At 29.5% G+C, this 24,271-nt stretch overlaps 1 protein-coding gene and 1 long non-coding RNA gene across 2 annotated transcripts; one reads left to right on the forward strand and one right to left on the reverse strand.

Moving 5' to 3' along the window:
• Positions 1–773: 773 nt before the first annotated feature.
• On the reverse strand, positions 774–24,056 carry LOC133319151 (uncharacterized). The gene is made up of 3 exons (XR_009752838.1): positions 23,919–24,056; positions 12,769–12,933; positions 774–1,012 (listed from the first exon to the last, which is right to left on the reverse strand). It is a non-coding gene; the product is annotated as an uncharacterized LOC133319151 (long non-coding RNA).
• LOC116769662 (spondin-1-like) lies at positions 18,460–24,271 on the forward strand. Its single transcript, XM_032660819.2, has 7 exons — positions 18,460–18,792; positions 21,275–21,486; positions 21,686–21,790; positions 21,957–22,130; positions 22,411–22,655; positions 23,639–23,784; positions 23,961–24,271. The coding sequence occupies exons 1-7, from the start codon at positions 18,573–18,575 to the stop codon at positions 24,146–24,148; spliced, it is 1,290 nt and encodes a 429-aa protein (XP_032516710.2). The 5' UTR covers positions 18,460–18,572; the 3' UTR covers positions 24,149–24,271.

Here is a 24,271-nt window from a genome sequence, read left to right on the forward strand (position 1 = left end):
TGGTTTTCAAATACAGTAAATATCTTTTATGACTGCCGGTTTTGTACCTTTTATCTCGAATTGTCCTCTTAGTAAATTGCTTAGCGCTTCTCAAAAATAATTTATTCATTGAGTTACCAAAAGACTCGAACTTGTAGAGACAAATTCTTATTAACTATACAAATGTTCAGATGATTTAATAGGAATTACAACTAGTTGAATAATATTATTTGTCTAAGATAATTGAAATCTATCTGGTTTCAATTAATTCTTTGAAAATATGCTACAATAAATAATCCTATTATAATTTGTTTGTATAAAATATGTTTGTAGCATCTGGCTCCGTCTGCGTTAACAAAGAAGCTTGTGTGGTAGGATATCCTAAATTGAAATCCTATTTCATTAAAATTACTTTCAGCGGTTTCGTTGTGAAGATAACAGAGACAAACAGACTCAATTATTATGTCTATTATAATAATAAACATTTACATATATTAAAAAAAATATTAAAATATATGTAAGAATATATATCGCTTAAGTAATGTCATTTTACAATAGGTACTATATACAATAAGTACTATATGTAGTGAATCAATTTTAATCTTAGGTTTAGGAAGTTGCAAGTGGTAGAACGAAAATATAGGGGTTTTTTCAACTCTTATCTTATCTTAGGGGTTTTTTAATATCTTAATCAATTTATTACTTTTTAGACGATAAACAAACACAAATGAATATAAATAAAAAGTCACATATGACACCCACATTCATATATATATAAAACAGACCAGTAGAGTGATCGAGCAGAAGAGAAACAACGGATACTCATTAAACAAGTTAATTAGTAATACGTTCCATCAAAACTATCTCTCGGAACACTAGTCACAAGGAATTCCAAGGAAAGTAGTTGCAGTATCCGGCCAGGAGGCCATAAGCTTATCACAAGATTATTGTTCTTTTCCTCATGGTCCCGTTTTTCTCTAGTAGACTAGCGGTAGTATGTCTAATGTAAAATGTCTGCGTCGTTTTCACATTGCTGAAATCAAATTGGTCACTTGAATCGTTTCCTTTTGCTTTAAAATTATAATCAATTGTAACATGTTTTTATTTTATAAATATTCTAGTTTTTGCCGGCGGTTCCGTCCACGTGAATATCAGACTTGCTCTCAGAGAGTGTGTATAGTATGTTCAAACAATACATTTAGCAACCTAGGTAATAGTTTTTTTATTTTAAATAATCTTCGTACCAACTGCAGCGCCATCTGCTGGGCCAATTTTTGAATCTCAACCATCTAAGCGCCACACAAGTGCATACAAAAATATTATTCAAATGGGTCAAGCCGTTTAGAAGGAGTTCAGTGATATATACACACATTTTTATATCCATTTGTTATATTAATAGGATAAGATTTTAAAACCTGAAGCTGTACAGTAAATCGCTCTCACTTATTCAAAAGACCGCTCGCCACAGATACGAACAATAGATCATGTATAAAACTCGGGTACAGGTAACAAGGAATTTTTGAACCTGTCTGAACACAACAGGACATATTTTAGGGAAACCGATTTTCATTTTATCCAGACTTTTAGCGCATTTTAGTGCGAGCATGTTTGTAGACGATTTAAGGGTTTGAGAGCATGTCACTTCATGATGACAAAGCGGATGTAAAAAGGGATTTGTTAAATACTTTAGTCCTTTTTTGTTTAACAGAAACCGTAACTTGATAAATAACCTACATTAAGAATACTTTCTGCCGGTAAACTATGTTTATGCCACGAAATAATAGGGCATAAATTAAAACAATAACATTAACGTCCAGTTTGAAAGCATCTATATTTAAACTGCATATTTTTTTCCAATTACGAGAGGTTAAAATTATTATGCCATTAACAGAATATGTTTCACTTGAATAAATAATGGCGGTAGGGTATTTACCTTTTGAAGAATAGATTATGAAATACAACTTATCGAGTAAAATTTCATTCTGTCTATTACAGAAAGTATTATTCAGACTCTTTCCTTACTGACTGCGTAATATTGTGGTAAAATATAAAATGTAATGTGATTTTTAATTTCTAACTTTCTTTGTTTCTTGCACTCCATCATAACCATTTTATAACTTAGAGGAAAAATCTTCTTTCCTTTGTTCTTCTTTTATGCTAGCACAATAAATCGATGGTTTTAAAGTAGTATGCTTTATAAAAGTTAGATATTCGTACGTATTTAATATGTTCGGCTGTGATAATAACTTTAAAGTGATGGGTGAAAAAAATTCTTAGTAAATATCAAAAATATTAACATTTACTATTGTTTCAAAAGACCTAATATTAACCTTTCCGTAAAACTAAAAATTCAATCACAGTGCAATAAATAGAAAAAATACAATAAATATTAAAATTTGCAAGGGGAATACAACAGGTTAATTTCCCTTTGTTAAAAGATATGAAAACTATTATGTTGGATCATTTATGCAACGCCACGAACAAAGGGTTAATATTTTTCTCTTCAACGCAAATAATCTTAAAAAATCTCAATTAAAGAGTTGTCCCCCGTTACAACATACTTGTAAAACTTTTAAATGACTATAAAACATTGCATTTATATGATGTTTCGGTATGTTTATGGCTAGAAAATTCAACAATTCTCTTTTTTTAATAAAAGATTTGTTAAAAAAAATCTCTAAATTCAATAAACTTGAAAAAAATATAGTAGATAGATACACACGATTGGCAAAAATAAATTTTAAATATTATTCAATAAGCAATGGTTAGACTTTTCCTTCCTAAAACGACGAGCAGGTTTCAACAGTGATTATATTGACATCTATAACTGTTAGAACTGTAGTGTTCATCTAGTATTCAAAAATCCCATTAACAAAAGATAATCATTTTATTTAATATATATAGAATATAACTTATACTGAATATAACTGCCTTCATCTATAGATAATAATGAATACTTAAAAATAATATTTTAAATTTACATTTTTCATCCGTCGCTGTCAACTTTATTATAAAATTGAGAGAATTTAACGATGAGCTCTATTAAAAGTAACTAAAACTCACTTTACAAGCTAAAATATATTATCAGATTTAAGATAAATCCATGACTAAATATAAACTTTCTTAGAAACGAGTGTTTTATTCACAAGAATGTTTTTTTATAAGTTTATATTAAAAAATAAGTTTTCTACATGCTTTTATATTTAGAAGTTAATATTGTCTCAATACTCAGAAATTTGAAGGAGGAAAAACGTACATTCAAAAGTAAACAAAACTAAACAACCAAATATTCAATATCTGTCTTGCTAATATTTTTATCAGCAAATAGAGGATTTTCTATGTAAAATTTTTAATATGAAAAGCACGATATTAGTGTCATAAACAAATAAAAAAATATTATTCACTTTATAGCCTTCAGACCATTATAGTTATCAACTTTACATTACTACGAAATATCATTATATGTAACAGAAAAATAATAATCATTTCCTCTTCCCGCTGTACTGAAAATCAGGATAAATTCAGGTATGAAGTCCCCCGGGGTACCTAGATTTATTGCATGAACTTCTAAATGGATGTTATTGTTGTTTTAAGCCGATCAAACGCTTAAGTATGTGTGCTGCGTAATTCTCAAAGTTCATTTGATATATGGTATATTTAAAGCGACTCAGCAGCGCTTTATTTATATTATACTTAGATTAACCAAACAAAGCTCTTGTTCTACACAATATTTATTACGTTGACTACTTAATATGCTATCTTTTAATCAACTGAGACGCTTTTTTATCTTAATCTCTGACTTAAAAAGGGAGGACTCATAATTTCACATGTTTATCAATGTTTTGTGAATACACCATGTTTTTTATATATTAGTATAAATTATTTTTTTGTATTTAGGCTTGATTACACAAACGACTTTTGCCCAAACTTCTGTTTCTGTATCATTTTAATAGTATACTTCAAGCGCAAACGTAGTACGCCTAGGTATGGTCAAGTTACTAGAGCTCGAACAGAGGCTGGCTCGACCGGCGAATTACCACCCGCTCACAGAAGATCGGCGTGAAGTAGCCTTTAAAGTGGCTGCGTTTCGTCCGATGAGTGACAGAGCAGGTTGCTCTTTCTCCGATTCCATCTTTTCCTGCCATTTCCTTAGTCCCACCCCTCCCTTTTCCTCAACAATAAACCTGGCAACGCATCCGCAAATCTTGTTGCGGATGTCCATGGCGACGGTAACTACTGCCCATCAAGTAGGCCATCTGCACGTTTGCCATCTTTCACATAAAAAAACATGTTTAGAAAGTAAGATATAAAATAAACATGTATATATTCTAATAAGAAATTAAAATTGTCTATTGGGTATACAATAATAAAAGTAGTATGGTAAACATTAAATGTAAAATCTTCGCACAATGTTGCGCTTCCGGGATTTAAATAACAGTTTTAATGTTATACTTTTTAAATGGGAATAATAATGGGATCCATACTCTCATAACATCATAGTATACAATCAACTGTGAACATAAATTTTCAACTCATGTTAATGGAACACATAATACAGTCATTAAGATGAAAGTTTCGTATTAAAATCTGAGTTACAGTACAAGGGAGTCACGTAAATTAATTAGAAGAATGAAAGAAATTAAAATCAACATGGTAAGTTCATTGTAGTCTTTACCGTCGCTATATTGATCTGGATACTCTGCCAATCACTTTCAGCTTTACACCTCCTCCGCGACCAGCTGTAAACTGACATGCAATAGATACACAACATATTCAGGCAGTTAATTAAGGTTACAACTTAACAAAACCAATACAGACATAAAATGATAAAGAGTATGCTTTCAACGTTATTGGCTGTGTAAGTCATAAAAAATATATATTGATTCAGTGATTTAGATGTGATCTATACACATATTATTCGGAAAATTTGCAGTCTCAGTAATACTATTTTATACAAACTAAATCACAGCTATCTTTAATATTAGGAAAAATTAAAAAGTAATGATAATCTAAGAAAAAATCCGCGTAGTAAATCCGAATAATACTAGTTTCATTTAAATTAAAAGTAAACATAAATTCGACGAACATATTACTTTAAGTTACTTAATTCCCATATTATTTACAAAAAACTTACTATGAGTATTTCTATAATGAACTACTTAATAAATTTTAAGATATAATTTTTTTTTTGAACAGGGAATTGAGTTGCCAAAAGGAATTGGTCACTTCCAATCGTTACCCACGACTGCCCATTCATTACTGTAAGTTCGGCTCTTTCGTGCTTGAACTGTAGGTCAAAGGTGAAGCTTGTTAATAGTTTCGGACTCGCAATATTAAAGATAACAAATTGAGGGAAGGCCTTAGTGTCATACATGGATTAATCAAATTCATCTTTCTAAATTATAATACCTACATTTACACTTGCCTTATAGATTATTGTAAAGCTATAAAAATTATTTTTACGATTATTTTAATGAAACATATTTTGTGTCAACTCAAATCAAATTTTTTTTTATCCCTTCATTTTATATCGTAGACACGTAAAAAAAAACTTTTGTAAGAAAAAAAAAATATTTAAAACTCTGAAAATATTTTGTTTACATTAAATAAAATTAAAACGAGAAATTTTTATATTATCTTAAAATTCATTTTCGAAAACAACGTTATTACAATTCCAATTTCGCTTTGATTTGTAATAAGTTTTTAATAAAAAAATGCTCTTCCACAGAATCGTCTTCGCACCAGATGACGGTTGAACGACGTCGCGTCGGCGGATTTTGTCTACGTTAATGCAATAAAATCGCCAATATTGCACTTCGTCCAGTCTGTTTGATAATATTTTGAAGGTTTCCATTGCTTCGTTTAATAACCATTAGATATATTTTTTCTGTTTCCTCTTGGGAATTCAGTTTGCTTTAAAAGCAACTTTACAAGGTGGATACAACTTTTAATATAAATAGCAAATCCTAGTTGGACTTTTTATTTAAGAGAGAAATGTTTGTTATTTATTTTTTATTCACTTAATAATTAGGTATGACGTTATTTTAAAACAGTTTCACTAAAAGATTATATAAACACGATTTAATACCTAAGTTAATTTCTTTTTAGCGTAAATTAAATCTATTTTATAAATTTTAAAACGTGGCTTGAAACTGCACCCTCATTTTATACTCTTCCTATTAGACAGAATTGTTATTTTCTTTTAAGTCAAACATTTTACATCTCCAAAAATTTTGTCACTTATCTATACCATGTTGCATTACAGCCGGGCGACGAGTAGGGGTAATATTAAGTGAAGGCACTCTATAAAGCAGCCAAAGCCAACAGTCATCACTCGCTCGAATTGGCAGATGTGTTGCGTTTATACTTTTCACGCATTTGTACGATTTCTCCGCGGATTTTATTTTTTCATTTTTTAACATGTATCATTTAAACATTTTTTTTTTGTTAACCATTTCAGTTAAAATTTATGAAAAAAACTCCACTCGTATATAGCTGATATATATCTGATTAATTTGTATAAAATCATTATATAAATGTAATTAATTTATGTCAATATCAACAATGACTTATTTTTTAACATTTTATAACTATATACTTTCATAATATGTTTTTAATACTATTTCCTTTTTAATTATCTGTACAATAAGTGATCGATTTTACTAAAAGAGTATCTTTAACTTCTTCATTCATGTTGGAAATCCCAATGTGTAATTAGCAAGGTCGGTGTAATTTATTTTAAATATTATTTGCGTAATTTAATCCTTGTTTTTCCACGTATTCCTATAAATCTTGGCCCATCTTAAGATAACTCGCTGTCAACCCTACTCAGACTGTTTACAATAATATCCAAATACTACCGCGATAACGTTTTACGCTCCCTTATTAAGTTTACCTCACAATATTAGATTTGAGTTAATACTCTATGCAATACTTTTTTGCTTAAGCAAATTTAATTAAATAAAATATAAGAAGCTAATAAGAATATTACGTTCCTGTTCTTGAAATGTTCATTAAGAATAAAGCTTTGTTTATTTCTTAACAAAATTAAAGATATATGTGACAACAGCAAAAACTAAATCAAACGAAGGAAATTGTTACGAATAAAAAATTAATACAAACAGTAAATACACAAGCAATTTTGAATATTAAATTCACCTACGTTATATACAAGAAAAAAAGTATTAAAGGATCAACAACCGGAGAGATTCAGTAAAGACAGGTAATACGTTTTTCTTTTGACTGGTCAATCTATCAAGTGTTATTTTGAATATGTATAGAAAAACTATAAGTCGAGAATAACTAAAAGTTTCTTAAAGGATAAGAAAAAAATTACGTCCTATAATATATTACATTTGAGCTGTAAATATGCATATAAAATAAATTTTCAAAGAATTCATTCCAATTGTACTTACTTATTACTTCTATGAAAATAACTTAATTAAATCGTGGATGGGTTGGCAAATATTTTTGACAAAGCCAAACCAATTGCGGCTATTTCATGAAAATACGGACAAAGTTCTCGTAAAAGAAAGCGGTTTGGTCCATTTGTAAATCCCGGCTGGCCACTAATTAAGGCGTGTCCTGCCAGTTTATTCTCTGAGTGCCAAAGGTCAACGATTGTGAGTATTTTATTTTTATTATATAACTGGACTAGTATAAAACTTCTGTAATAGACCAATTTCTCGGTGAACTTAAGACCAATTATATCTTAAAACTTAGTAGGAAATATATTTCAACATATATGGACTTCTGTAAGCTGTTATTTATAGAATCGATTAGTTAAAACTGCTAACATGAATCTAAAATATAGAGATAAAAAAGACGAAACTGGTAATTAAATATAGTACTGTTAAAATAAATGACTAATATAAAATACTCGCGACACAGTGCGTTTAACATCTAGGGGTAAATTTCTACTCACCATCAGATAGGATAATTTTCAATCACCGTCAGCTTTCAATTAAATAAATTAATAGCTTCGGTAATTTTATAAAAAAAATATAAATACAAAATTATTAATTATTATAAAATAAAGCATTCGGCGTTGTTATATGCTCTACAAAAACATAAAACAACATTAATTAGAAAAATAAAAGGTAACGATAAAAGTTATTTATACATTAAATATCTCCTCTATCTTAAAAATCCAATTATTTTTTTTTTTTTTATAATTTGTCAAAATACAAACATCCAGTATTATTCTGAACACATAAAACGTGTGAAACCCTTGGGAAGTATTACAAAAGAAAACTCAACAAAAGGTCAAACGTGGATACAACAAATAAAATATGTGTCTAAATAAACCAAGGCCTTTTAACAAACAAAGACATACCATAGCATGTTTTTATATAAATCAAAATATTATTATTTCATTTTAATGAAAACAATATTACATACCCAAAGCAAGCTGGCAGTAAACAAAGTAAACAAAGATAAAAGTAACGAGTAAATGAAAATGTAAACCTTACATTTATTAAAACGAAACGGCTTTTTTAAGCTCTCAAATATGAAAGTTATTAAAGGATATTCCCTTTTATGAGAGCTTTTAATGAGATGCATCTTTAAAATTTCTTTTATTAATAATGTGTATAAAAATGTAATGTGTATAAAAATATATTTCATACATACATTTAAAATTACATATGGCAACCCAAAGAATAAATTTTTACCTTCATTATTTCAACCAGATTGTAGACAGCAAATTTAATATCTTAATTCATATTTGTTTTAATTTCTGTTTCAGGTAATGATCCTTTTTCCCATTTTTAAATGCTTTTAAATAAAATAAATTAAACGTAACATTTCAAAAAGTTTCTTGCTTTAAATTTATTTCATAGTGATATTATAACCATAATTTTAGACAAATTTTAATGAGATCATTAGTGACAGAAATTTAGAGAATTTTCTAATCTTTGATATGTAAATTGTAATCAAAAAGACTATTTTTGAGGTATGCTCGGAAATTTTCAGATCTTTAGTGGTATTTTTCAAAATATTTGTTAATAAATTTAATGTACTTATTTGACGGATTAATTAATTATATATAAATAATGTTCCTATGTAGCTACACTCGTATTACACACAATTCCTGTGTACACGTAGATCTGCGAGTGTGTGTATGCAGATGTGAGCATAAATTCAGCTTAGGCAAAGCCACGGGCAAAATCTGGTATTACAGATGCCGAAAGCAAATTTATTTATCACTTTTATTCTTAGGAGTTCAGAAGAATACATTTTATGACTATGCATATGAATATTAATGCATACGAAGAAGATCCAAGAAATTTAAAATACTTTTTTGTGGTCTGTTGTTTTAAAGAAACACTTCGTTATATCATTTATAATACTTAAATAATATTTGTTAAAATATTTTTACAAAGTCTTCTTATTTACTTAAAATTTTAAAAGAGGACAATACAGAATATCTTATGACCGTATCGACAGAATATTAAATAGATACGACTTAACAACAAAGTTTCAAACGAAATTATTATCAAATAACGTCTTATTCTTGAATAAAAATAAAACAATTAAGTAGAAAACTTAAATAAGAGGTCGTTCCGGAAATATACGATGAGTAATTCTTGGCTTGTTTGAAAATTCATGGACCATTCTCTCATTATACACTTGGACTATTAAATTCATTTAAGCAGAATAACAGACAGCATTATTAATATTTCGCTTCAAAAACTACAAGAAAATTTTGGCCATTTCTGCTTATGCTTGTTTGAAATTCAGTAGCTAAATTAACATACGTTTTTCTTAACAAGATCGTCTTACCAAGTAAAGGATGGCCTTTGACTCACAGTTTGCATTACATTTCAATATATGTAATCCTTAAAACTTAAAATTACTTATAAATAAATTTTGAAATAACATCAAAATATATAAGATTTTATACGCAACTTATATGTATTTATTTATTTATTTGTTAAACAAAATTATATATCATCTATTTTAACACCATATCAATCCCTAGAGCTTTACTCGGTTTTCATATTTCGTAATAAAATGAAAACAAACAATTTGTTAGAAGTAAGTGGAAATCTGTAGCCGTTTTGTTTCCAGATGTGAGCTTGAATTCGGCTGAGGGTTAGAAATCGTGTCCCCAAAGAGAGTTGATTTATGTGCACAAGTAAGTCCCGAACAGATGCTATTGTTCTAAGCGTATCTACAGTTCGTGATTTTCGTGTAGAGTCTTGCTTTACAATAAATTTAACTGTAACTTTTATTTATTTATAAACTCTACGTCCAGTATTGAACACATAACTCAAAGCGTTTTTTAGTGAGACTATATGTCAAGAACCGATATACAATCGTCATGAAAAATATGTGTTAATTAATTTTATGATCTTTTCAGTTTTGAAAGATATCTGATATCTTACATACTATACATATATATTGACAGTTCCATACGTACATTTGTAAAAGAATACTTTATAATGTCTATTTAGCTTTGAAATAATATGCAACTTTTTTAAATTATGTTCTAATAAACCCAATAAATTTTCTTAATTTAATTTCGATTATAAAAAAAATAAAAATGATTTATGTTGATATGTAAATAAATATAGATATTCATTTATATATGAGCGTAATTAAAATAACAAAAATTATATGAATCAATTTAATTTTATCTGTTCGTAAATTATTTTATTACTTATGATATGATATAAAACTATATTAATCTTAAAACGGATGACATATTCTTAGTGACAGAGAACTTAATTGCGGAATTTTGCTGTTCTTATCATTCTATCGTTATCACCAGCATAAACAACAGTACTGAGATTACAGTATTGATTACAGATCACGGTAACATTGAGTTGTTTTAGCCACCTCAACACTTATTAAGAAAATACAATAAGAATTCATAATCATATAATGAGATTTTTTTTTATATGACACCAAAGTCACCAATTTTTCATCAGCAAATTTTGTTTATAATAAATAAAATATGATGTATAGAGTTTTTTAAAATAAATTATATAAAAATTGTATACTCGTAAATATGATATAACGAAGCTTAACCTCATAATATATTCTGACCAGTTATCCTATTAGCTATTTTGATATGAAAGCTAGCACATGTTTTGTGGTTTCCTAATTAAAGCATAAATTTAAAGAGGAAATACCTGTTTATAATTCGATCACATCCACAGTTACCATAATTTATATTTATGAATCAGTTTATTTAAAAACAGACAGTTTTTTTTAAAAAAAAATTCAAAAAAATATTTTTTTTGTTTGACTTTAATCAATGTACTCAACTTACGAAGGTATGTCATCGCAGATACTTGAAGATTTTATTCTATAGGGATCGTTATTTAAACCTCAATTAAGTGTACTCTGTATACTGTCACTCGCATAGAGGCGTCATTGACTGTTCTGAGAGATTAAAGTACCCTGTACTAGGACCTTAAGGGAAGGAAACCAATAAATAAAAGTCTTTGTGATTCAGGTGGGCTCGGTTTAAAGGTGATTTATTATATTTTCTTCATTTACTAACATCGGTGTTTACTAACACAAAGAATAATAAAATCTCAACACACTCGTATGTACTAACTTTATGTTAATCATTATCAGTAATATGCAAAACATGTTATACGAAAAATTATGCTATTTCTTATTCCCTGATATTATAATTTGAGATAATAATATGAATTACACTGTTGAAGAAATAGACTAGATAAAAACGTGATAACACCCGCTTACTTAATATTAATAAGGAATAACCCCACCTAAGTACTATCTTGACTAAGTGACCTCCACAACAATGGCATATTTTACCCATACAGCGAGTCAGTCATTGTATGTAATTATGTGACAATTTCGTTTACCCTGACATACTCTTAATAATTAATTGATACATAATTTACATATCAAGAGCTTTTACATATGTCATTCCGAAGATATCTAATAATATCATAACCGTACATAAATGTCACTTATCAAACTATTAAAAATATTAAAAACTTGCCTGATGTTTTAATTTAACACGTAATCAAAACTTTAAACAAATCTTACGACATATAAATCGATATATATATATTCATCTTCATATTATAACAGCCATTTGTTATTCTCATAACAAATCTTTGTCTTAAGACATTTCGCTGTCATCCCAACTCAAACTATTCAAAATTATATCTAAATAGTGCTTGGAATGGACGTTATGACGGATTAATATCTTGGCCTTTACCTTTAATAGGACGGGGCTTTGAGATCCAAACAGTATAACAACCGTCATATGATAATAATAATACAACAACTATAAAGTTGTTTCAATAATATTTCATATACTAGTAAATTAAAGAAAATGTATTCCTTGATTATTATTTTTTTTTTTACAAAATGATTAAGAAATAGCCTAAAATGATGACAAAAAAATTACATAAATGTAGATACATCTGTCTATGTAGCAAAATTGAATAACATTCACATTATTTTGTATGGGGTATAAATAAAAGTTCTGATATATTTAAGAATGTTAGAGGACGAAATGTAGAGCTTTTTGGTAATTATAAGTATTTAAAAAATCATGTTTTAATAAAAATATATTATTTGTAAAGAACAAAAAAATATATTTTTAAAGAAAAATAACCATTATTTTAAAATACTAATAATTCTCTTACATGAGAATGGAATCTTAAGGTTCCGGTATCATTACTGTAATCCTTGATGTTACGTTTCACAACCAGGGATAGTTTTATGAAAGCAGTGAAGAAAAACATTAACACAAAGAAATAAATTGTCGTAATAAAGAAATTAATAACAAAATCTCACCTTCATTTATTTAATATTGTCTTCTTATCTTAAACACATTTATCTTATTTCATTAAATATATAATTTTTTCACTGGCTTCGAAGACGTTTCAATTATATGAATTTGTCAAATTTATGACCTCACAACTAATGAATGTTCTTTATATTATCAACACGGAGTAGAAACTGAAAAGAAAAAAATATCTTTCTATTAAATAAATATGAGTATAACTGTTGTATTGTTTTTTTCTTAAATTAATTAATTACATTAAGTATTAACACTTAATGTAAAGTTTCTACTAAAATTCCTTTTATCGCCATACTTAAGGTCACACACGTAATACAATCCAGCGTTTCGGATAACATATTTGTTCATAGATAAATTTTCAATGGAACCCAAAGTCTCAAGAGCTACTGTTAATTTGGGGGACATCACACAATTATTTCAAAGTTCCAAACGTGTCCCGTCAGTGAGCACGTTATAAAGGGTTAACAACTACACAACAAAGGACAAACTTGAGGACAAACTTAATATCTTGTGTACAGAATACTCAGTTCAGAAATTCCAACAGTTTCATCTTAATAAAATGCAAATAATATTCTGTATGCTAAAAATGTTACACTAAAAGGCATTCAGACTTAAATTTCTCAGAAAGGAATAGAATTTTTTATTTCTTTAAATTTCATGAGAATAAATAAGCTTTTCCATGTGTTCCCTCAGTCGATATTCAAAGCGTCTATTTTGTTTTAAATCTAAAAAAAAAACGAAATATAAATTTGATTGATCATCGTCATAATCAATCTTTCTATTCTAAATTGAATTGATGCGGGAAATCCATCAGGAACGCATAGTGTCATACAAAATATATGACTTTTCAATTAATTATCAGGTTAAAACTCAAATATAAAAAAAATTATACACATTTTATATTATCTGTGATCTCCGGGCGTGTTTTAATAATAACGGAAAGGTTTCTAAATTATCTGTGTAAACGAAAATCCTGATGGTTATCTTTTAAAACAACTGCCTCAAACAACCGGAAATAAATAACAAGTTGGTTTGTTATGAAAATCCAAAAAGTAATAATCACGATTGTGACAAAAAGTTTTATAAAATATTCACAAAAGATTGTATTCCTAAAATTATTCTATACAATATTGGCGGACACGCTTCCGAAGGGGCTGTTAAAAAGAAAAAGTCCTTGATCCCTTTGCGGGGAGCGCGATCACGTTCTCTATGACAATGTTTACTGACCATTACAACATAATCTCCTCTGACATACCCTTGACGGATTAGCCCCTTAAGATATTCTGGAAAGTTTTATAATAGATTAATACAATTGCTTATTTCAATACAAACCTATATAATAACTAATATATATAACCCAAATCATTTTAACTCGTTGCTTTTAAACATTACCATTTGATAAATAATAAATACAACATACGTCAGAACATGTTCAATAAATAAAAGATATCAAAATTAGATCAAAGCAACGTCCAACCGAGTTAAACCACGAGGGGGCAATTAATACTCAGGTGGTTAGCAAAACCGAAAAGGTCGGACTAATTGGCAATTTACGCGTGTTTACATTACTATTGTACGAACGGGGGAAGTCCATGGAATTTTTTGATGATTTAAATACCGCATGACAGACATTTCAGTGAATTTGATTGAAATATCTCGACATAGCTTTCAATGTATAATTAATAGTGAGGCTTTTGAAAAGTTTATTTGATTTAATCCATCTCTCAAGCGTCACACGTAACTCCGTGGCTGTTATGTTTGTATACTAAATAAACATTACCTAAACTACCATATCCTCTGCTCTTTGCCAGTACAATTTCCGCACCGTGGCACCAGTCGCGGTTGGTTACAGACGGGTCTTTGCTTCCGACCTTTCTTGAGTTTGTTTCCATTACAGTGCATGTGAATGTTTATTTTGCTACATTACACTCTATCTAATGAACTCCGGGTCCCCGGATTGTATGCTTAAACTTATATAACCCTTTTAAGGAACCTAACTAGCAATAATGTTATTTGTTAATCTTAATACACTCTAACATATATACTATACTTATCTATAACGCCTATCAAACTACATATATTTATATGAACGCGTATAATGTATGCATATACACTCGTAGTAATTAATTCATTAAGTCTTAATAAGCTATTTCATAAATACTAATAAGGCTGTAAACCCACTAACGCGACACAATTACCTATTTCGGTGCGTAACATTAAAACAATGTTATTACCGACGTTACATTAACTATATCAGAGATAATTAACATTTTATTGTATACATAATAACAAGTAATTACGATGACGTACATTTTAATGTTACGTTCACATCGTAAATGGGACTAAAACCAATTACACAACCCGAATTGTTGATACTTTTGTCTGGCTGTTTGACATTTTGGTAACAAAAAAAAAAAAAAAGAATTCTAAGATATGAATTAGAAGAGGCTGGATATTAAATATGAAATTTCTAGTCATCGCACGCTCCATTCCGTTGCCTGTAGCCATACTAACAGACACTCAGCTCGAATATTTAATGCGTTCAGGAGCTCCATAGAAAGCTGTCTGCGAACCCGCGGACGTTTATTCAATAGGCTATATATATGGAAACTCCGCACTATTGAGTGATTATTACAGAGACATGTATTGTTAGTCGATTTAATTTAATATATTACTTTAATATAAAACAAACAATAATGGTCAATACACACTTGATATAAGTTTGGTGGTGATATATGGGATGTAATTTACATAATATGTTCATAAAAATCCGCCATTTTTCTTATATATATATACATATAATTACTGACCTTTGTCCATCTCATAATATATAAAGATAATTTTACCCACGTTACACGGTTTGCTTATCAATGCCTATATAATGAAATTATTTATTATAAATATAACACAATGAAGGCATCATTTTATAAATATTAAATAATTTCTCTTTCTGCTTAATATATATTTATATATGAAGTCATATTGTTTATCACTAATCTTACTTTAAAAATATTATCAGATTTACTCAATTTTAATTTTTTATTATAATCTATATTCTGTTTTAAAAATAAACGAAAAAAAATTAAGATAATATTACTGCGATATTTCCACAAGTATCTGCACAAGCGTTTAAATATGCAAAAGGTATTATGATAAGGGGATAAGGGACATACACACTAGTCTATACCATGTGCAAAAGCATGTATGTAGCTGTCTATTGTGTTCAATATTAAAATACGTATGAATACAAAGAGCAGTACATAGTGATTTTTCCTAAATGCTTGTCATTTATTTAAACATGATATTATAACAATGTTTATCGTAAATTAGTATGTATCGTGAATATACAAAAGAAACGTAAACACTATGTCCAAATTACATTCCATGTTACGAACTCAAGAAAATATTTAAAAACTTTAAGCTCGTTTATATTAATGTTATTGCTGCAATTATTACAGTTATTCTAAAATTAAATTAAAATTTATAGTGAAATGAGGTTTAATGTTTACGATTCTTAATTCAAAAATGCGAGAACGAAGGTTCCAATTTTAAAACGACCGAAATGCGTCATTCCAGATATTTGAGGTGTAGATACCGTTCGTATCTAGAAAAAATTTTTTTGTATATTTTAAATTTTTAATTTAATTCAAGTAGTTTTACATCTGATGTGAGTGTTTCCTAATCTCCCACTTCGTGACAAAATACACATGAACGACAGAGTTCAATTATTTGCCTTTTCAACTGTTTATTTGTGACTGCTGGAATTGTTCTGTGACATATAAATTAAATAGCTCTGCTCCAGTTTCGTAGTTTGCAATTAAACTAGTGCACAAATTCGGTCTTTAATATAATTTAATTTAAATATGAATTCGATCCATACTTATTGATTATTTGAATTCTCAGTTTCTTATAAAAACTCAAAATTCTAATAATAGTATGAACATGTTTTTAGTCTCCTTGTACTCTATCAAATTTCTAAGAATTCTTTTCCTTTTCTTTACATTCTTAAGAATATGAAAATTTATAAACAGACAATTTCACTTGTATTAGGAATTAATATATAAAATATTAAACGAGTTAATCAAATCGGATAATAAAAAACAATATATTTTTCGAAATATTGAATCGGTGTAAGGTTTTATTTACATAAACGAAATAACCAAGGTACATTTAAAAGTATACACGCTAGGACTTACTATTGGTATTGTTTTTTTACTATTTCAGTTTAAACTTAACTCCGCAGATCGTAAATTCACTTTCGATAAATTGCTGTTACTTTATTGACCGAATCAATTTAAATTCCACATTCTGGTCTTATTTGCGATCGCATGTAAATATATCGAACCAATTAAGGCCCTAATGTGAATACCATAGGGTTTATTGTTGCTTATTATAATTTTCTTAGCTGTTAAGTCGTATTATTACCGTTATAGCTTCAAGTCGGTTTCCGATACAGCTCTATTTGTGCGGAACTTCAAAGATCTTAAAGGAATATAAGGAATTTGAATGCTAAAGTTTAAGTGTCACGATTCCAAGTTATCTAATTTGGTTGTAATTTCAACGATACAAACAACTTATTGAGGAACAAAAATATCTTTATTTATTTATTCTTTAATAACAATTAATAGCTATTCAGTTTGAACTAGAATTTACAAACAACCGAACAAAGAATGATTGACAACAATACAGAACAAAAAGCCACGCTAATAATTATCGTGTATGTGTCAGAAGTAATATATTAGCGATAATAACATCGCAACTTATTAACAATCCCTTTCAAAATTTGTGACCTTATTGAAATATTGATTATCATTTACGAGTATCGAACGTTGGTGATATCTAGTGTGTTAAAAAATGCATGCGTCAAAAGCTATCAAAACATTGAAATATAGGAAATTTTGTTTTGGTTATTGAAATAACATTCCACAGAAATTAACAACCCGTTCTGCGGCATCAAAGGTTTGTAAATAAATACTTGTTTTTGTGCTTGTAACATTTTCAATTAGTTTAATTGAAGAACCAAGTAACGTATAAATAAACAACTGTTTGTTTATCACAATTATCTATTAATGTTTTTGCCACAAAAATATATACGGATATATATATATATATATTAACTGAAAAATAACATAACAAATATAAGCATGTACATGCTTTATTTACTGGGAAGAAGTGACTACTATCCATCCAATAGGCTTCGATCAATCAATCCTTCGGACACTTGAAGTGGGTTTAATGTACCCTCATGAAACTCTTCAGAGGAATTATCGGTACGGCACCTGAGACCGCTCAACGTTTCTTTATTATTTAAGGATCCAATTTTTCTTCACTATTATTCGTTATTTTCAGACGCTAGTTTATAATAAAACACTACATATTTACGTTGTATCGAAAAACGTTTGAAATTAAAACTGTTAGAACTTCAATATAATAAGAAGTATAATAACATTTTAAAAAGCTATCCATTATCCTATACATTGTAAAGAAGAGCATAGGTCCAGAACATACATGAGCTTTTAAAAGTAAAATCATAGTGGAGAAACATCATATTTATTTCATTGGTGACATAAGTATGTCCGTAATACAAAATGATACGATTCACTTCGATAAAGATCGTCAACCTGTGTTTATTTTCGTATGAGGAGCAGTGAGAACTCAAAATAGAAAATTTCATCAAGTCTCCTCAGTAACGTTGCACGCACGCGGAAATCGGACGGCATTTAAACGTCTAAACGAAAGTCCGACTGTATCGAAATCGTGAAATAAAATTTCAATATAAATTACGACTTAAGTATTGATGAATTTACCTGAGCTCTTAATGCGTCCTTCATTAAAGACGGTGCGATCGCCAATGGTCGCCATTTTGTTTTTATTTGTCACGTGGTCATCTTATTGTACAGGATGTGATCTTGACACGGCTGTTTATAAAGTTACAGTGAAATTTTTATGGAGTGAGACAAATTTTCCTAAAGATTATCCTTTAAACCAACCCAAAGCACAGTGGTCTCCTTTATTTGGTAGGTTTACCTTCATAATACAAGCATATCGAAACGTACAAAAATATATCTAGCTTTTAAAAATGTTAATATCCATATAAAATAAATACATGTCACACTGTTAGGAATAAAAACAAGATTTCCGCAAGCATTGTGTCATTTCGTGATAAAAAGTGTGACACAGGACGTCGTCTATTCTATTCAATTGGCGGGGAGATCAAAAATCGTTAGACAATAGACAGGATGTCCGCTAATTGATTTCCAAAAAACAAAAACCAAATTCATCGGAACGATTACACAAGTTTTGTAATTTCTTTTGGCGAAAAACATGCCTCGGCGGCGGAAACTTTTATTTATGTAATTAGGACAATCGGAGAGACAATGGCTATGGCTTTGGAATTCTTTGAAAGGGGAACTAAAAGTTTTTCTTCTATCTCCGAAGTTAAGTGACATTTCGCGGGTTTACTCGTTCGAGATAAGACGATATTTATTTGTCTTCCCTTCATCCTCTGCACAAAGGGAGATGTTATCCGGACGCTTCGTTTTACCTGATCGCTGTTAGGTACATCACGCTATAAACGTTTTAAGATAACGTTATTGAATTAAGATCAAGAAGGCGATTACAATGATATTGAAAATACAAAATAATCAACGTAATAATAAAGAGTTTATTAGCAAACATTGCCATTTACCTATTCTATACTTAGGAACATACTTCACTCATTAAATGAGGTAAAGGTAAAAAACGAGCTTTCATTTTAATGACCATGTTATATAATATTGAAGGATTATGTATTGGTATTTAAAAATATATATTACTTTCACAATTTAGTCAAACATAACTCTGGAACAAAGGTTTTATTATGAAAAGATATTGAATTACACACACAATGTCAACGGCATGTCCTTTTTTAACGTTAAAATTCTTTTTGTGCTTCCAATCATTGAAGACCGTCTCTAGGGTTGAGCGAAAAATAAAAGATTAACTGTTCTATCATTACATAAATATAAATAAACAAATGAATATTTCTATACAAATAAAGATTTTTTTATATAAAAAAAGCATTTAAATTTTTGTGGTCAATTTTTTTACGTTGAAAATAATAAAAAAAATCTGTTACAGAATGTTGATTCTAAAACTAGGTTTAAAATCACAAAGAACGACTTGAATGACCTACATATTCTAAATTTAATTACTATCATAAAATCGGGCACCAAGCTCCATTAATTTAATAGTACAAAATACTACGAGAGATTTTTGCACATTAAAAAAAGGATGCAAAAAAATTATGACAATTTTTGGAAAAAAAATTCATTTAATTTAAATTAAAATAAGTAGAGAATTCCTTAAAATATTAAATTAAATACTTATTGATACTCTTTGTAATATCCAATATAAAATCGACAGTAGATAAAGTAATATATTAAATAAACAATTGCGTTTTATCTTCTCGTTTGCGTATAACCAACCCTAAGAGAGAATGCCATTCATGCGAGATAGATCAATATTTAAAGGCTTGACTGCCGTTACACCGGTGTTACACTAAATAAAATTCGCAAAAAATGAATTCCATCCAATATTGTGTTCGAGCGACTACTTCAGTTTTTGATATATAATCACATAATGCCATACCAGTATTTTTTTTTGATATTCCTATTTGTTTTCATATAAGATATAGTTCTAAAACAAATCCAAAATACTTTAACAAAAATCTTATAAAGTTCTATGTTCTTTTAGAATTGACTGTTAGGATATCTTTAAAAGCGGCTTAAAATTAAAATAATAATGCCAGTTTGAAACTAAACATCCCCATTTTTAGTACAGTAGCACAAACATGCAAGTTTCGCGTATGAAACTATATAATTCTCTTAATCTGTCATGACTACAATTTTAATTACGGCCCATGTTTAACACCAGTAAACGAGAATTCAAACAATAACTTAAATTATACGATATTTTCTGACAAATAATGTGTTTTGCTATTGTATTTTATCAGGCGCAATAGCTGTCCTCAATTAGCTTTTATGTTGTTGACAGATGCGGACAGCGGACCTTATAAAATGTTCGATGTATCCCTAATTTATAACAGTATCGACACAAAAAAATATTATACAAATCGTTATAAACGAATACACGTGAAAGTTAACTTAACGGGAAATATAGTTTCGAATTAATATTTCCTTGTTCTTATTCAATTTTGCTAGTTTATCGATTAATTTTTAATTTGCGTAATTGTTTGAATTCTAAAGAAAAACAAGATTTTCAATTAAACTTTGTTATATATACTGCCGATTAAAATATTCATTCATATAATGCGATTTTTGTATATGTGAATAGGTTTACCCAAAGAAGTTCAACTCCAAAGCTACAAGACCGATTTGGTGATTTTTAAACTTAGCAACTATAACGCATCAACAAATTAGATAACTTATCTTTTTAAAACATTGAGTTAAAACTAATGCCCAATAATAATATGAATTTCATTATTAAAATGTCTTACAGGACAATCTCACAATTCTTCGTACCATCTTTATCGTGTGGGTGAAGTCGCGAGTGAGGCGATGCGAAATTTCGCTCTTTTCGGTAAGCCGGAGGAATTGCTGAATCAAGGTGACGGCGATGAAAGGGTCTATGATCAGTTTCTTGCCCCAGCTGTTGGTGATGGGACAGGCGAAACTGGAAATATAGTATTTTTGGATGGAGAGTATAGCTTGGTGCGTATAATGAACATACAAGTATTTGATATTCTCTCTCAGATGCGTTTTTAGTAATTATACTATCGGTTCTAATGCTTTATATTTAAAGTCTCGTAAAGATCGGATTGCAGTGATATATCTTAAGGTCTATTTATTTTGCTTTTTATATTGCTTAAATTATTTATGATTTTTCATTATATAAGTAACAATACCTCAGATATCAGTGGCGTGCCGTCTTATACCGTCTCCAGATTGGTTTATTGGCGTTGACAGCTTGGAACTCTGCGTGGATTCGTCTTGGGTGGATCAAATCACACTTGATGTAAGAGTTTCATTTCCTTTCATAATCATATATATATACTTTTAGAAAACTTTCTAACCTATTTTGTTTCGTTACTGTTTTGATGGCAAGACGATACCATGACGTAAAATAAAATAAATATTTTCTTTTGTCATAGACATAAATTCCAATCAAAATCTTATTCCAGCTTGAGCCTCTAGATGTCGGAGCGGCCAGCGGTTTATCGTTCACAGCACCTCACTGGGAATCTTTTCAACCAGTCAGCAAACATAGACCACAACAGCCTAATCACCCATCTGCCGCGTTCTATTATCCAGAGTTACGTGAACTTCCCCCTATTGCCAAGATTGAGTTTTTGAAGGTATTACAGACGAGAAAAGAAGATACCGAAAATATATCCATAGAATTTCTTGACCGCATTTTAAAAAGAAAATGAACGTAGATTACCGATGAAATATTGAATACAAAATGTGTCTGATTGTTCAAATATTTCATTTTTAGTGTATCAGCTCCATAAGGAAACAAATCTTGTTAAAAATATAAAGTTAGATAAGAAAGCATTCGCAAATTATAACTTTTACGTCTTATTTAATAAAAATCGTTTTGAATTTGTATATTTTTTTTATATTCGATTTTCACAGATAAAGGAGTATTCAATTAGAGAACAAAACGACATGATCCGAGAGGAATTATTCAATAGTATAAAGATGAAAGAAAAGTCTATGAACTCACCCAGAAGAAAAGTAAATCTGGTAGAAAATTATGTTAAAGATGATACCACTAGAAACTATGCAGATCTAAAAAATTTGGAAGAAGATGAAGTTGCACGTCCAGGCTATAAGCAGGATGACAGCAATGTGCTTGTTGTAACAAAATCGCCTTTAATGTAAGTATATTTTATGGGTGATAGAGCCTATCTACGGTCAAATAAGTGCAGCTCAAACATAGGCTGGCTCGACCGGGAAAGTATCATCCTCTCACAGAAGATTGGCGTGAAGTAGTCATTAAAGACTGCGTTTCGTCAGATGAGTGAAAGAGCCGGTTGCCCTTTCCCTGTTCCCACCCTTTCCTGTCATTCCTTATTCCCACACCTCCCTTTTCAACAACTAAGGTTGGCAACGCATCCGTAACATCTATGTTGCGGATGTCCATCTAGTAGGCCGTCCGCTCGTTTGCCAACTTTTACATAAAAAAAGTATTAATTTTTATTTTTATACTTCATTCCTAGAAAAGTAACGCTTGGAGCAATCAAATTAATTAAGGTAATTATAAAATATCATTAGCGATTAACGGGATATTTTTTTATGATTTTCATTTCCTTCGCTCTTACCTGAACATTAATTATGCTAAAAACAAAAGATACCTAAGAACTCTGAAGGAAAGAGCTCTAATATTTTTGTATAATTTGTTTAATTACAGCCTCCATGGTAGCGTAAACGATATTTTAATTAATCGAGGTATATCTCACAATGGCAGACAGTTTCAAAACGTTAATTACTGTTACCGATCGTCATTATCGTTAAGTGTTAAAGCGACAGAAATATAATAATATAATAATGAGATCTAAGACTTTCGCGATCATTCATTAAAATAAATCTAACATTTTTCGGATTTACTACGCGAATTTTATTATTTTAAAACCTACATAATCCCGACGTTTCGGTTTCTTTTAGCAATCGTGATCACGTGCAGACGAGATTCACGGTTGCTGAAAAGTAACCGAAACGTCGGGATTATGTAGTTTGTAAAATAATAAAATTCGCGTAGTAATTCCGAAAAAAAATTGTTACATTTTAATATTATAATAATTTTTCATGATCTTAGATGTTAAAATAAGAGTAATAAAATAGTTTTTTTTGCTGTACTCAGGGAAAATTCAAAGGAATATGGCGCTGGCTTAAGCAGCAATGACGATGTGGTGCTGGCGGTAGCAAATGGTAGGCGATTTGGATTGGGACGGCATCTTCCTCGACACTTCAGATCTCGTCTCCACCATGCAGTTAATAAATTACAGCGTAAGTAATTACCCTAATTAAACAAAAACAAAAAAAAAAAAACAAATATAATGAATTAACATATCAATGCACAAACATAATTATTTGTTTTGAGCAAATTGTCTCAATAGTTACACACAATATCAAATGTATACCTTCCTTTCGATCCAAAGCTATCAATTATTATCCTCTCACAGCTCAAGATTGCCTCGTATCAGATTGGGGGAGCTGGTCATCATGTTCAGTAACCTGTGGTGTGGGTGATCAATATAGAAGCAGATATGTAATCAGGCAGAATACGAGGGACGGCAGAGATTGTCCACCCTTAGCTGATGTCAGACGCTGCAAAAACTTCAACTCTTGTACCCGCGGGGACGGCTACTAAAATATTTAACGATTTAGTGTGTGCCTTATTCTCACTAATATTAGCCATAGAAACCATTTGTACTTTTTTATTAATTGGAACTATGACATGATAGTTTTAAATATATATAACAGATGATTATTA

This window comes from Danaus plexippus, chromosome 14, assembly GCF_018135715.1.
Source record: "Danaus plexippus chromosome 14, MEX_DaPlex, whole genome shotgun sequence".
NCBI lineage: Eukaryota > Metazoa > Arthropoda > Insecta > Lepidoptera > Nymphalidae > Danaus > Danaus plexippus.